We start from the raw sequence: 13,547 nt of genomic DNA, 5'->3' as shown, positions 1-13,547 counted from the left end.
CAGGGCCTTAGCAGCGGCCTCTTGCTGGACGAGGAGACCTCCAAACTGAGGCCAGAAGAAGACCCCAACAGGGCTCTGCCTCCCATTCCAGAATAGGCCCAGTGATGTGAGCCAGGGGCAAGACTCACCTCAGATGGTAGAGGCAGCAAGCAGAGGTCCAGTCTTCGCTCCTTAAAGACAAATACAACAGGCGAGTTCAAGTAGGTGAGAGTGAACACAGGCTGAGAGAGAGAGAGAGAGAGAGAGAGAGAGAGAGAGAGAGAGAGAGAGAGAGAGAGAGAGAGAGAGAGAGAGAGAGAGAGAGAGAGAGAGAGAGAGAGAGAGTGAGCGAGCTGGGCTGTGAAACTGAGTGATTCTCTCATTAAATGAGTATAATCATGACAGAAACCCAGCAGGCTGTGGCGAGGGTCCCACTATTGTCCACTCACCAAGTCCTGTACCTGTGAATGCTGAGCAGTGTCTGGCTTGAGGGAGCAAAGGGATGTGGATGAACAGACTCTTTCCAGTTCTTTGATCCTGCAACTCATGACCTGCTGATGATTGGGGGTTGGGGGTGGGGGTGGGGGAGAGGTAAACAGAGAAGAGGGTGCACTACACTGTTCATTCAGGGCTGGCGTATTTAGGTCAGCTAACAGCATGCCCCACAGCATACAATATTGTTTCCTGAGTGTGGACAAAACTGAGCAACAATGTGCAGTGGAAGCGAAGCCTCTGAACAGACCTCAGGAGACTTTGTGGGGTGATTAGCGGGTGCTCACAGTGCCGCCTCCTCACATGATGCTCCTCACATGAACACACCGCAGGGCTGTGGTGAATAAAAAGCCCCCAAAAGGACAACCATGTGCCAGTTGGGGGTGGGGTGGGGCAGAGTGTGAGCAGAGGTCCCCCTCAGGTGGACACTTCCTGAGACAGAGCAGGGGGAGTCAGATGAGGGGCAGCAGCAGCAGCAGCCCCTGGGGGCTTGTGAGGAGGTCTGAGGCTGGGAAATTCCCTAAATTGGAGAAGTGACTTGAGCCAGGAGGAAACACTGGGACAGCAATGGGGAGCAGTCAGAGAGGAGCCCAGAAGGGTTTGAGCAGAGGAATCCCTTGAGGAAAGGAGGGAGCCAGTAGATCTAAGCTGAGTTGAGGAGGCCAGGGGCTTGGGAGGAGAATGGACCTGATGAGGAGGGGCTGGAGTGGGTGGGGACACCCCTGAGAGGCAACTGGTTGGCCAGGCCACCACCCTTATTGGTGACTGGGACCTTGGTGTTGACTTGGAAAAGAATTTGAAAACAATCTTGAACTCCTTAGTGAGTTGAAAGTACACGGGGAGGTGTGTGTGTGTGTGTGTGTGTGTGTGTGTGTGTGTGTGTGTGTGTGTGTGAGGGGGTGGGAGGGGGTGGGGATGGGGACGGTGAAGTGCATGAAATGGCCCTCACATTTCTCGAAAGGGTAAACAGGGGGCCAGAGTGATAGCACAGTGGGTAGGGCGTTTGCCTTGCATGCGGCCGACCCAGGTTCGATCCCCGGCATTCCATATGGTCCCCCAAGCACTGCCAGGAGTAATCCCTGAGTGCAAAGCCAGGAGTAACCCCTGAGCATCTCTGGGTGTGACCCCCCCCCAAAAAAAAGAAAGTGTAAACAGGTGAACACAGGTCTCCTTATGAAAACAGCGGGAGGGTGGGTGGGTTGCAAGAAGTAAGGAACCGTGTGTGGGGGAGTCCTAGTCTTTATGGTTTTCCTTGAGACCACAGACTTGGACATTTTCTGGTGTCAGAGACTGGAAGGACAGTATCTGTGTGGCTGTCCTCAGGCTGTGTGTGTTGTTAAACCATTAAGATGCTCTTGGAAACTGCTGATTCAGCACAACAGGGGCAGGACCTGGAAGCTCCTGACACTGTGTTAAAGCCTTACTTATTGCCCGATTGTGGGGAGCTCCTGAGTCCTTCGGTGAGACCGGCCCTGTGCAGAGGGCACCGACAGAGGGTCAGCTTTGGTTGGGAGCTGCAGCGTGACAGCTCGGCAGAGGCAGAACTGGCCTTGCCTGGGCCACACAATCTGTCCTCTGAGGTCTGGAAGAAAACCGAACTGAGCATAGTGCTTATTCAACTGGGTGTGTGTCTCTGACCTGACAGTGTTGTTTCAAAGTACCTGACCAACCCTCCTCGACGTCTTGGTCCTGCTCTTTCCTCCCTGATAACCAGGCGCCCTGTCCACAGGGCAGGGCAGAGTCCTCTGGGAGAGCCTTTTGTGGCTTTCACTTTCAAATGGTGGAAGAAACCGGAGAACAGTGTCAGGGAATAATTAATTTGAGGGGGTGCCCAGGCTGGGCTCGACAAACACCCAGAAACCTGCACTTGATTCTGCTTCACCCTCCTGGGAGCCTCCGGCCTCTCAGACATGAGGGCCCCCGCACACCCGGCGTTGGAGCCAGAAGCTGGTTTGGGGCTCTGAGCAGCTGACTGCAGGTGCAAAGTCTCCAGGCAGATTCGGGGTTACTGGTGCCTTGACTCTTCGCAAGCGTTGGGGTTTGGAGACGCTAACTGAAGAGACTTTGAAGCAGGTATGTTGGGCTTGAAGACACTGTAAGTTCACTTTGGGAGGGAGATGCTGTTATTTTGCAAACAAGGCAGAGAAAGTCAGGAAGCCTGACTCAGGTGGACAAGAGAGTGAGGGATCGATCAGCCCCCAGAACCTTCCTGGAACTCGCCTGCACCCCAGTTTCCACACAGAAGGTGGTGTGTGGGTGTTTTCTCTGATCAGGATCCATTTTTTAATCTCTGCTGACTTGTCAGGATCCATTTTTTAATCTCTGGGGGCACAAATCCCTCTTAAAGGCAGGAGGAAAAGGAATCATGTGTCAGCTGGGTGTGACCTGGCCACTCCAGTTGAGTGCAGGGTCATGTCCTGGGTAACCTCACAGCAGGGTCAAGGGGTGGGGGGCTGAAATGCAGGTGGTTGGAACAAGCCAACAGGAGCATCGTCTTGAGGACGGTGTTGTCTGTACTGAGGCTTCTCACATTAGGGGTGTGAGAGCCACTAGCTGGAGCTGGTCTGTTCCTCATGGTGAGGACTTGTCCGAGTTTTTGTCCTGAGTCACAGATGGTGTGTGACAATGGATAGATGGAGCACGCTTTCCCTCTGGGGCCCAAGTGCTGACAAGAAGTCCTGGGTAGAGTGGGGTGCACTGGGGAAGCTGCTAGGGAGGGAAGGGAAGGGAAAGGGAGGGGGAGGGAGGGAAGAGAAGGGAAAGGGAGGAGAGGGGAGGGAAGGGGAAGGAAGTAGTGGGGAGGGAAGGGGAAAGGAGGGAAGGGGAGGGGAGGGGAGGGCAGGGCAGTGTATGTTTTTCCCATTGGACCTCGAGTCTCTGCAGTGGGTGGTCTCTAGGAGGGATCTGTGTTGGCATCAGGCTATGTGGGCCCCCTGCCTCACAGGGAGCAGGAGAAGATGCTCTCTCCTGTGGGGGTGTCCCACAGAGGCCCAGAGCTCTGGGGCCCTGCCTTGCCTGTTGGTCCTGGCTGCCTCCTCTCTCTGTCTCTTCTCAGCCCCGAGGAAATGGAGCGTTACTCTTCCTGTCCCATGCTCTGCCTGCTGGCCATACTGGCTTTCCTGCAGCTGCCCACCGTGGGGGCCGTAGGTGAGTCTGTGCTGTGCTGCTGTGTCTCCCCCAGGACCCAGTCCCCCAGCCTGGGGTCTTCTCATCAGGACCTGCTCCAGCTCTCCTGGCTCCTACTCTGTGGGGGTGTCTCCTGGCCTGGGTGTGAGCTCCCCAGCCTTTCATTTCTGTGTCTGTGTCCACAGAGGAGTTCGTGGTGATTGGCCCCTCGGACCCTATTATAGCTGTGGTGGGAGGCGACATCACACTGCCCTGCCGTGTGTCCCCGGCCATGAATGCAGAGAACATGGAGCTGAGGTGGTTCCGCTCTAAGTTCTCAGAAGCTGTGTTCATCTACCAAAACCATCAGGAGGAGACAGGGGAGCAGCTGGCCCAGTACACGGGGCGGACCTCCCTGGAGACGGACCTCCTTTCCCAGGGGGAGGCTGCCGTGCGCATCCACAAGGTCCAGGCTGCAGACAATGGACAGTACACCTGCTTCTTCAGAAAGGGAAACTTCTATGAGGAGGCTGGTTTGGAGCTGAAGGTGGCAGGTAGGTGACTCAATCTACATTCTAGAATCCTTGAGTGCTGGAGTTGACAGGAACCTAGAGACCAAGAATATGTTTAAAAAATTTATTTTAGTGTAGAAAAATGTCACAACTGTCGATACAGTTCTTAATTAAAATGGATTAAATAACAAAGTTGCAATATTTAAAAAAATTACTAGATATAGAAAATCAATTTATGTATCATTATTATATCTGATTGCAGGGTTACTAAGTTCTTGTCTAAGAATTTACTAAATTGTTGGTTGTTTTAGGAGGTGTCATGCAGTCACATATGTGGCCATGTAGACCAAAGACATCAGGATCTATGGTCTGGGCCAAAGAGTTCACATGGCAGCAATTGTGGGAGGTGGGTGTGTCTGCCAAAGCATCCAGAAGTATGGGAGGTTAGGGAGAGGCTACCACCCTGACTCTGAAGGCAACACCAGAGTTCTCAGTTTGGGCAGTGGGTACCTGAAGTTATTTTCAGATTGGCTCCTCTGCACAGAATGTGTGTGAAGTGGTGGAATTGAGCACTTGGCATGGCTGTAGTAGTGGCTGAGATGTTGCTGTAGAGCTTTGGCTGGGCGGGTGTGGGACCTGCCCACCTCCCATGGGCGCTCTAGAGTTTCCAGCTGCAGGGACTGGTGATTCCATAAAGTTTAGCTGCTTGGTGTGCAGCTCCTGGGAGACTGAGTTGGGATTTGATGGAGCAGAGCTCTCATCTGTAGAGTTTTTGAATGGGGGTAAACCGTACCTGAAAGTATATGAGGGGTACCCCCAACTTGGGGGATCAGAAAACTCTCATATGTAAAACATGCTCTCCAGGCTTTTGAGCCATTTCTGTGACCCCCAGAGTTTCAACCCCCTGAGCCCCCAACCTGGATATTGTGGTGGGGGAGGGGATTTTCAGGTCAGGGGATACTAGGAAAGGCATGTAGTGCTGGGATGAACCAGGACCTTATGAAGGATGATCATGAGCTCCGGTCCCTCGTTCTGTCTCTCTGGCTCCAGCCCTAGAATTCTGAGTATGATGGACATTGAAGAATATTGGTAGTGATAATACTCAGGATGTAATGACTAGGAGGGGCCTCAGGGACAGTGTTATTGCTTTATGTAATATTTTGGTGCTAGTAAGTATATGTTTTAATGTCAGTTTTAATTTTTTTATAAATGGAATCAGAGAGATACACAGTTACAAAGTTGTTCATGATTTGGTTTCATCATAAAATGTTCTAACACCTGTTCCTTCACCAGTGTACATTTCCCACCATCAGTGTCCCCATTTCCCCTTGCCTGCATCTATGGCAGGCGGTTTTCTTCCTCTTATTTCTCTCTCTCTCTCTTCGGTCTTTATGGTGTGTAATGCAGATACTGAAAGGTTAACTTGATGTAATTTTAAAGTGTTTTAGCATGAGGCAGCTGGAGAAAGATGTCCTGGGAGATGTGTGAGGTGGGAAGGGTGGAGCATGAGGATGGAACCTGGGCTGAAATTCTTCCTCCCATTCTCCAGTCCTTGAACCTTCTCCCTGCCCAGCTGGGGAGAAGTGCTCTGCCTCAGTGCCACCCTTGTCCTATGTCCCTTCCTTCTTTCTGTGCCTGGTGATGGGGTGACTGCTGTCCCCTGGGGGTGGGGAGTAGGTAGCCTCCCACACAGCTCAGATGCAGCGTGACTGTGACTCCAGGGCTTGTGTACTTGCTCAGATCCGGCCTTCAGAACTCTCGCTCTTCCCCGCAGCTGTGGGCTCTGCCCCTCAAGTTCACATCACAGGGCTCGAGGAGGATGGGGTCCGCGTGGTGTGCAGAGTGGCAGGCTGGTTCCCCAAGCCCCAGGTGAAGTGGCGAGACTCCAGAGGGGGGAAGGTTCTGGCCTTCTCAGAGACCAAGGCCCAGGACACCGAGGGGCTGTTCAGCGTGGAGGCGGCGCTGGTGGTGAGAGACAGCGCCGTGGGCAACGTGACCTGCTCCATCCTCAACCCCATCCTGGACCAGGAGAAGGCCATGGCCATATTCATCCCAGGTGGGCTCTGCTGCCCTCTCCTGGATGGGGTGGGCATTCCTAGAAGAGCTGGGCTGGGCTGTCCTGGCTGTGTCCTCATGGGATCTCCGGGGCCCACAGAGCCCTTCTTCCCCAAGGCCTCTCCATGGAAGCTGGTCTGTGTGGTGTGTGTGCCCTTGCTGACGTTCCTGGTTCTTGGAGCTGCCTATTACACCTGGAGAGAACATTCCAGAAAGGTGCAGGAGAGGCAGCAACGAGAGAAACTGCGCCAGGATCGGGAGGAGGATGAGCAGGCAAAGAGGGCGGCACTGAAGGCCACAGGTAAGTCAGGACAGGCCCAGGCCCGGAGTGACCCAAGGACTGTGAGTCAGAGTCCAGGGCTCCGGCTCCAGGATCACAGAGCAAGTGGCTCAGGAGTCCCCAGAGGGTGCAGTCACCACGGAGCCTGATGGGTGTGGAGTGGAACTCCAGGATATAGATATTCTTTTTGTTTTGGTGGATTTTGCAGGCCCACAGTTTTCTGTTCCTAAGGTAATGAAGTTCATGCTTTTATTTTTCATTTTCTTTCAGATGAATTGCAGGCAAACTTAGGTGAGTTTTGCTTTTCCTCAACTCCCTGAATCCCCTTCTTCGGAGGCCTCGTGGTTCTGAGCTCACCTGTTCCTGTTTCCTTTCAGACCAGATGAAGGCTGAGTACTTGGCTGGTGAGTGATGCTCCAGGTGCCCTGTGTCCACTGTCCCACCTGTGCCTAGGTGTTCCTTTCTTTGTGTGTGCTGAGGACACACATGTGGTCATAACAGGAGCCAGATAACTAAACGGGGACATTATGAGTTTAGGGTTGTGACTCCTGCCTTTCCCCCCAAACACAGCCAGAGAGAGTCTGTCCCCTGCAGGTCCTGATGTGATGGTCAAACAGTGATGGAAGATGGTCAAGTGGTGATGAGAGACCATCAAATAGTGAGGTCAAATAGCCGGGGACCCAGCTCAGCAGGCATGGGAACGTAGTGGGATGGTGGCTCCAAGGCTGCAGAATAGTGCTGTTGTCTGAGAAAGCCTGACCACTGCCCCAGAACTCACCTCATCTCTTGCCTCTATCATTGCCCTTTTATTTCTCTAGTATCCTTTCAAGAGAAAAACTGAATATAAAATTTAATGCATAATAGGTATGCAATAGTCAATGTCTATTTTCTTAAATATTTGAACATGTTGTATAATCTACAAAGTCTTAGTGGCAAAACTGAATGAAGGTGTCAGAAGCATTGAGGCTAAAGCAGCTGGTCACAACAGGACAGTGGTGGGACCAGCCTGTCATGCAGGCTTCCTGACTGGTGGCCTGACCTATGTCTCACAGCACTTGTGTCTGCACATGGCAGGAGCTCCCCCACCCAGCACCTCCCCTTCCGTCACCCTGAGATTGAAGATCCTGTAACTGTCAGAAGAGGATGGGAGGTGGGGTGCTGGACCATAGCCTGGGCTGGGCAGGCTGGTTGGCCGAGCTCTCACCGGTTTGTTCTTTTTCAGCCTGGAGGAAGGCCCAGCTGTACGCAGGTAGGTGCTCTAAGTGTCCCATGGTTCCTCACTTCTGCCCCTTCTCTACCCAAGGCAGGAAGGAGTTTCTGTCAGTTTTATAGCCTCCATCTGAGGGCTGCAGGGACTGTCCCTGGGGCACAGATCTGCCTCCTCTGACTCTCCTCTACTGAAGGTCATGTTAGGGTGAGCAGCCCCCTTGGAAAATCCTTGTTTTTTGATGTTTTTCCTTCTCCCATGGTTTTTATACACAAATGCAATGGATTTCTGTAATCAATTTGTAGTATCTCTATAGTAGGCTTATTGTTTCTAAGAGTATATTTCACCTTTATTAATGACTGATATGGAGCTGGAGAGATAGCACAGCGGGTAGGGCGTTTGCCTTGCACGCGGCCGACCGGGGTTCAAATCCCAGCATCCCATATGGTCCCCTGAGCACGGCCAGGGGTAATTCCTGAGTGCAGAGCCAGGAGTAACCCCTGTTCATCGCCAGGTGTGACCCAAAAAGAAAAATAAAAAGACTGATATGGATAAACTCAACTGTTTTTGCATCTATCTAAGCAACAGAGATAGAAATGATGATTTCTTTGAATGAACAGTGGAGTTCTTCACAAATTTACACTCCAGTTGTGCCAAAAATGTTATTTCTTCTATTATTGTTCTTGGGAGACAGAACTCCTCCACAGAGGACATTTCAGGATTCTGAAACATCTAATAAGCTTTGCAATGGTCAGTGATCACGTATTCTTTCCAAGGGGATTATGAAGTCCAGAGAAGATTATGTGTCACTGGGTCAGTGTGGGCCAGAGACATCTCTTCATCTTTAGTCATTTTAGCTCCTCACTTGGGAGAATTATTTGATATGATTGTTAAGATCTCTGGGTTGGTTTTTGGGGAGTAGAGGTAGGTCCCATATAGCTGTTTGGGGACTATTGTGTTCTCCTTACCATATCTCCTTGTGAAATCCTTGGTATCAATCTCTTGTCTCTAATCAGAGATATCTCTGGTATATAGCTTTTTTCTCATGTTGGAGGTAACATTTTTGGGTATGTTAGTTTTTTCTCTGCTGCCACTATGAATTCACTTATGTGGCTTACAGCAAAACATTTTTCCTATTCTCTTGCTCTGGTAGTCATATTTCATAAAGTGTGACTAGGGCTGTGTCCTGTTTCTGGAGGCTATTGTCATTTCCTCCCCCTTTTTCTTTTTTTTGAGTACATCCAGCAGTCTTTAGGGCTTACTCCTGACTTTCTGCTCCCAGGTCATTCCTAGCAGAACTTGAGTGATCATATGGGTGCTGGTGATTGAACTAATATTGACCACATGCAATCTTAAGTGGTCTTACCTTACACTTGCCTTAAGGTAAGGCAAGTGTCTTACCTCCTGTACTATCACTTTGGCTCTTTATTTTAAAATATTTTCAAAATCATGCCTTACAGTAGGATCAATATTTATGCGTTAGAAGGCGTACTCACTGACCATATCCACCACCAAAGTGCCAATATTCTTCCATCACTGTCCCTGATTCTTTTTTGTTCTGGAAACAATTGTCTTTTTCTTCTTCTAGAGGACATCTTCGTTTGTGGCCCATTTTCATCGTCTGCACACCAGCAGCACAGAAGTCTCTGACTCTGTTTCTGGGGTCACATTTAGTTGTCTGACCAATTTCTTGATATGATTTTGCTTTCAATGATTCTTGTGATTAATTCTGTATTACTCAGGATGATGTCTCCATCTCGATGTTTACAATCTTGTTATATTTCCCCTCCTGTTTTCTGGGTCTCCCAAACAGTGCACAGAAGCCTGGGGTCTCCTCCCAGCAATTCTCATTTTTAAAACATATATTTTTATTTTATAGGGTAGTTCACAATATTTGATTACATTTAATATTCAAACACCAATCCCACCACCATTATACTTTCCCATTATCAAATTTCGGTTGTTTCCATCCCAAGCCCCAATCCTTGTCCCAAAGCACAACTAAAATAACATTTTGTATTGTCTGTTATGAAAAACTGCTGAAAATGCTACAAAAAAGTGTTCATAGAGGAAACTGTGAAAATTGTTCTATTTTGGCAGGGGCCATTAAGACATTCTTTAGGATATCACTAATATGTTGTTAAAGGTTGAGTGATGTGAGGTTTTGTATATATATCTGAAAATATGTACATATTCACATATATATATTTACCTCTATAATTTTTGCCTACTATTTGAACCCCATCAAATGTGGTGTGGTACTTATGGAAAATGGGTAGGGAGTGTCTTATGATGTGTTGTATACGTATACGATCCAGGAATACGTTCACTCATATGTGAGGTTCGGCCCGAGCATGTGGGGAGAGGCCTTGAGCATGGTGGTGGTTGGGTTCTGGAGGTTTTCAGCTGCCATGGCTGGGTCCCCTGGAGTGGGGAGGGCTCTCACCTGCCCCCTCTCCCAGCGATTCTCAACCAATAGGAGCAGCAGGTCAATGAGAGAGTCCAAGGATGCTGAGTTTCTTGAGCTCTGCATTTCTGGGATTACCCAGGCCACCTGGGCTCTGCTGAGGGGTGGGGGGAGTTGGTCCTAGAGGGTTATGCTTGGGGACCACTTGGTGTTAGAGAGTGAGAGTGAGCCAGTATTTACCTCTAGTAAACATGTGCCTATCATCTCTTTGGTCCCATAATTTTAGTAACAGCTGTAAAATTTATATTTTTCACAGAATTAACATTTTTCACATACCTTGGGATTAAGACATGGGATTCTTTGGGGTTCTACATTGACACAGATTCTCCTGGAAGCTTTCTGGGCAACACTTGGGGAAATAAAGGGACAAGATTCAGTTTTGTTTGATTTTTGTTCTCTCTTATCTCTCTGGGAGCTTTCTCCTTCCCCACCACCTCACTAAAGAGGTAGATAAATCAAATGTCTTTCCTTTCACTGAATATGTGTGTCTCCTGGCTTTGAACTTTTCTTCTTCCCTTGAGACCTCTCAGTTGACTCCTAATTGGTTAAGATAAACCTTTCGCTGTATCCTGAGCTTCCTTCACTTATCGATTACAATCATCATTTAAGTGAAGCTCAGTCAAGTGTAATTTTCTTCTATTGTTTAGAGAAAACAGCGATCCAGAACAATCCTTCTAAGTTCTTCATAAGTAAAATGAGGCTCAGAAAATGCTGATCTCTTAATTTTTTCCAAGAAAATTTACTTCTCAGGATAAACATTTGTGCTTCATCAGCACAAATAGATAATCAGATCTGGGTGATAAAATTTCTGTTTCTCATACTGGAGATATTTATAAAACCTTACAATCTCTGGGTTTTGAGCTTTTGGGTTTATCCATTTTTTTCTTTTTGGGTCACACCTGGCAATGTTCAGGGGTTACTCCTGGTTCTGCACTCAGAAATCACTCCTGGCAGTGCTTGGGGGACCATATGGGATGCTGGGAATCAAACCTGGGTCGGTCACGTGCAAGGCAAATGGCCTACTCTCTGTGCTATTGGTACATGACGGCTTTGTGTGCGGGTATGTGTCTGTGTGTGTATATGTATGCGCATGTATGTGTCAAAGGTGTATATGAAAGGATCAGTTGAATGTTTTCAAAATGTGCCTATTGTTACTTCATTATGATGTTTCAGAAATGTACCTGGTGAGTACAGTGTATATAAATATCTGACATGAATGTATGTGTGTGTGTTTCTTACAGATTGGCGCAAGGACATATTCCAGACCTGTGAGTAACTTCCTGTTCTTTCTGGAAGGTCCATTCTTGTTGTTCACACAACTCTGGTCTCCCCTTCATCACTCTGTGGTGACACAGATGTTTCCACTATCAGTAGCGGTGGGTGGTGGGTGGTAGGTGGGTGGTAGGAGAAGGCTAAAAAAGTTTTCTTCATGGGGTTCACATTGATTCTCAAGGGCCTTGGGAATCAGTCTTGGGGTTTCTTTTCTTGCTTAGAAGACGTGTCACAACCCATCATCTCAGGCGGCTAATTTCTTCATTACTTGGAGCTAAGTGTAAGGGGTGAGGTTTTGTGTGCTCCTATTATGTTGAAGGCCTTGCATGATTGGTGCTTCTCTCTGCAGGGCCTGTCACTCTGGATCCAGGATCTGCCAATCCAAACATTGTTGTCTCTCACAAGAATACAAGTCTGACCTTGAATGACACTTCTCCAGCATCAGAAGAGAGATGTAGCATCTTAGGCCTTGAGGGCATCACATCGGGGCGCTGTTGCTGGGAGGTGGAAATCAGGAATGGAGACAGAAGCACTTGGGCTCTGGGGGTCTGTAGAGAAGACGTGAAAAGGACAGGCTGGTACCAAGAGTCTCCACAAAAGGGGTTCTGGGTTGTGGGGAATTTTGAAGATGGATTTTGTGCTCTTACTAATTCTCGCACTGTCCTGTCCCTTCCTCAGGTTCCCGAGAGGCTGGGGGTTTTCCTGGACCCTGAGGAAGGGGATGTCTCCTTCTATAACATGACTGATGGCTCCCACATTTACTCCTTCTCTCAGGTTTCCTTCTCTGGCACCCTCTTTCCGTACTTTAGGATTCATTCAGGAGACGTGTCCCTGTCCATCTGCTCCGTGGTGCCTGGGCCTGAGCTCCCTGTGCCCATGAACAGTTTTCCTTTTCCTCAGGAGGAGCCTGTGAGCTCAGACTCTGGTGTTGATGGTGCTCCCCCAGGGCTCACATCTCCATTACTCCACAGAAACCCTGAGGTCATGTCCCCATCAGCTCCTTCCTTCTTGGTGACTCTTCCAGGAACTGCAGACCCTGTTCCAGAGGCCTCTGAGTGAGTCCTGTGTGACTGTGGTCTTGCTCTGCTGCTCTAGATGAAGACTTAACTTTACTAGGGGAGATTTTTCCCCTTTTTGGGTCACACCCAGCAATGCTCAGTGCTTACTCCTGGCTCTGCACCCAGGAATTACTTCTGGGACTATTGGGATGCCAAAATTGAACCCTGGTTGGCCATATGCAAGGCAAATGCCCTACCTAGTGTACTATTCTGATATACTTATTTTTGTTAATGAAAATAGGTATGGGAATTTTATACTTTTGGACAAATGTATGAGTACAGAATTACCCTTCAAGTTAAAAGGAAGTTGACTCTATCTAGCTTGAAGTTGTTCAGAGAAACTGAGACCAAGTGTGGCTCCACAGATGTGTATTTGGGATCTGGGGTCTGCCTAGAAAAGTTGGTCATTCACTTTTTTCTTGGAATTAAATTATAAATGGGTCTTTTATAGGAGAAGAACCTCATATTTTCATCTATTTTCTATTCTGGCAAAGGGAGACATCATTTTTCCAATGGTAGTAAATTTTTGTTAACATAAGAAGCTCATGCTTTGTTGATTTATGGAGTTCAGGCACAGGAACTGGTTCCCCATTAACAAAAATAATGTCAACATTAGATGTCATGAGAGCTGCTACCAATGAAGATGTGACTAGGAGAATTTTGTTTTCTTGTTTCTTTGGGTTACAGCTGGCTGTTCTCAGGGCTTGCTCTTGGGTCTTGTGTTCAGAAATCACATCTGATGTGGTTCAGGGGACTATATGGGCTGCCTTGGATTAAACCTGGCTGGCTATGTGCAAGGCAAGTATCTTAGCCGCTGTACTATCACTTCAGCCCCACACTAAGAGAATTTTGAGGTGCAGAGTAAATTGCGGAAAGCTTTGTAATGCCAAGTAAAAGTTAACAGGGGACAAAGGGAAGCAGGCTTTTGAAGACTCATATCTTCAGAAATGTTTACTGAATATATGTTCTCCCTGTCATGTGTGGAACATTAACCTACTGTACATTGACCCTGACCTGGGATTTGGACATTGTAGGAAAAAACAAATGTGATAACTGTATTTTTTTTCTTTTTATGTGTGGCCTTATCTGTATATGTTTACTGAATTTTTCCTTTCTGTTG

General features: G+C 48.4%; 1 protein-coding gene across 1 annotated transcript; it reads left to right on the top strand.

The window, feature by feature from the left end:
• The first annotated feature begins 3,536 nt into the window (after positions 1–3,536).
• Positions 3,537–12,468, top strand: LOC129401620 (butyrophilin subfamily 1 member A1-like). The gene is made up of 10 exons (XM_055124345.1): positions 3,537–3,618; positions 3,783–4,130; positions 5,863–6,144; positions 6,244–6,444; positions 6,694–6,714; positions 6,801–6,827; positions 7,646–7,672; positions 11,339–11,365; positions 11,719–12,278; positions 12,394–12,468. Exons 1-10 carry the CDS (start codon positions 3,537–3,539, stop codon positions 12,466–12,468), a joined length of 1,650 nt encoding a protein of 549 aa, XP_054980320.1.
• The last annotated feature ends 1,079 nt before the right edge of the window (positions 12,469–13,547 follow it).

Source organism: Sorex araneus, chromosome 2 (genome assembly GCF_027595985.1).
Source record: "Sorex araneus isolate mSorAra2 chromosome 2, mSorAra2.pri, whole genome shotgun sequence".
In the NCBI taxonomy this organism is placed as follows: domain Eukaryota; kingdom Metazoa; phylum Chordata; class Mammalia; order Eulipotyphla; family Soricidae; genus Sorex; species Sorex araneus.
This window is presented reverse-complemented; position numbering and strand designations above follow the sequence as displayed.

Bases quoted from the DNA above. Each gene is read 5' to 3' on its own strand.
- LOC129401620 (XM_055124345.1), top strand. From the start codon at position 3,537: ATGGAGCGTTACTCTTCCTGTCCCATGCTCTGCCTGCTGGCCATACTG. The intron at 4,131-5,862 runs GTAGGTGACTCA...TCTTCCCCGCAG, and splicing joins TTTGGAGCTGAAGGTGGCAG to CTGTGGGCTCTGCCCCTCAA. The intron at 12,279-12,393 runs GTGAGCTCAGAC...TGACTCTTCCAG, and splicing joins CTTTTCCTCAGGAGGAGCCT to GAACTGCAGACCCTGTTCCA.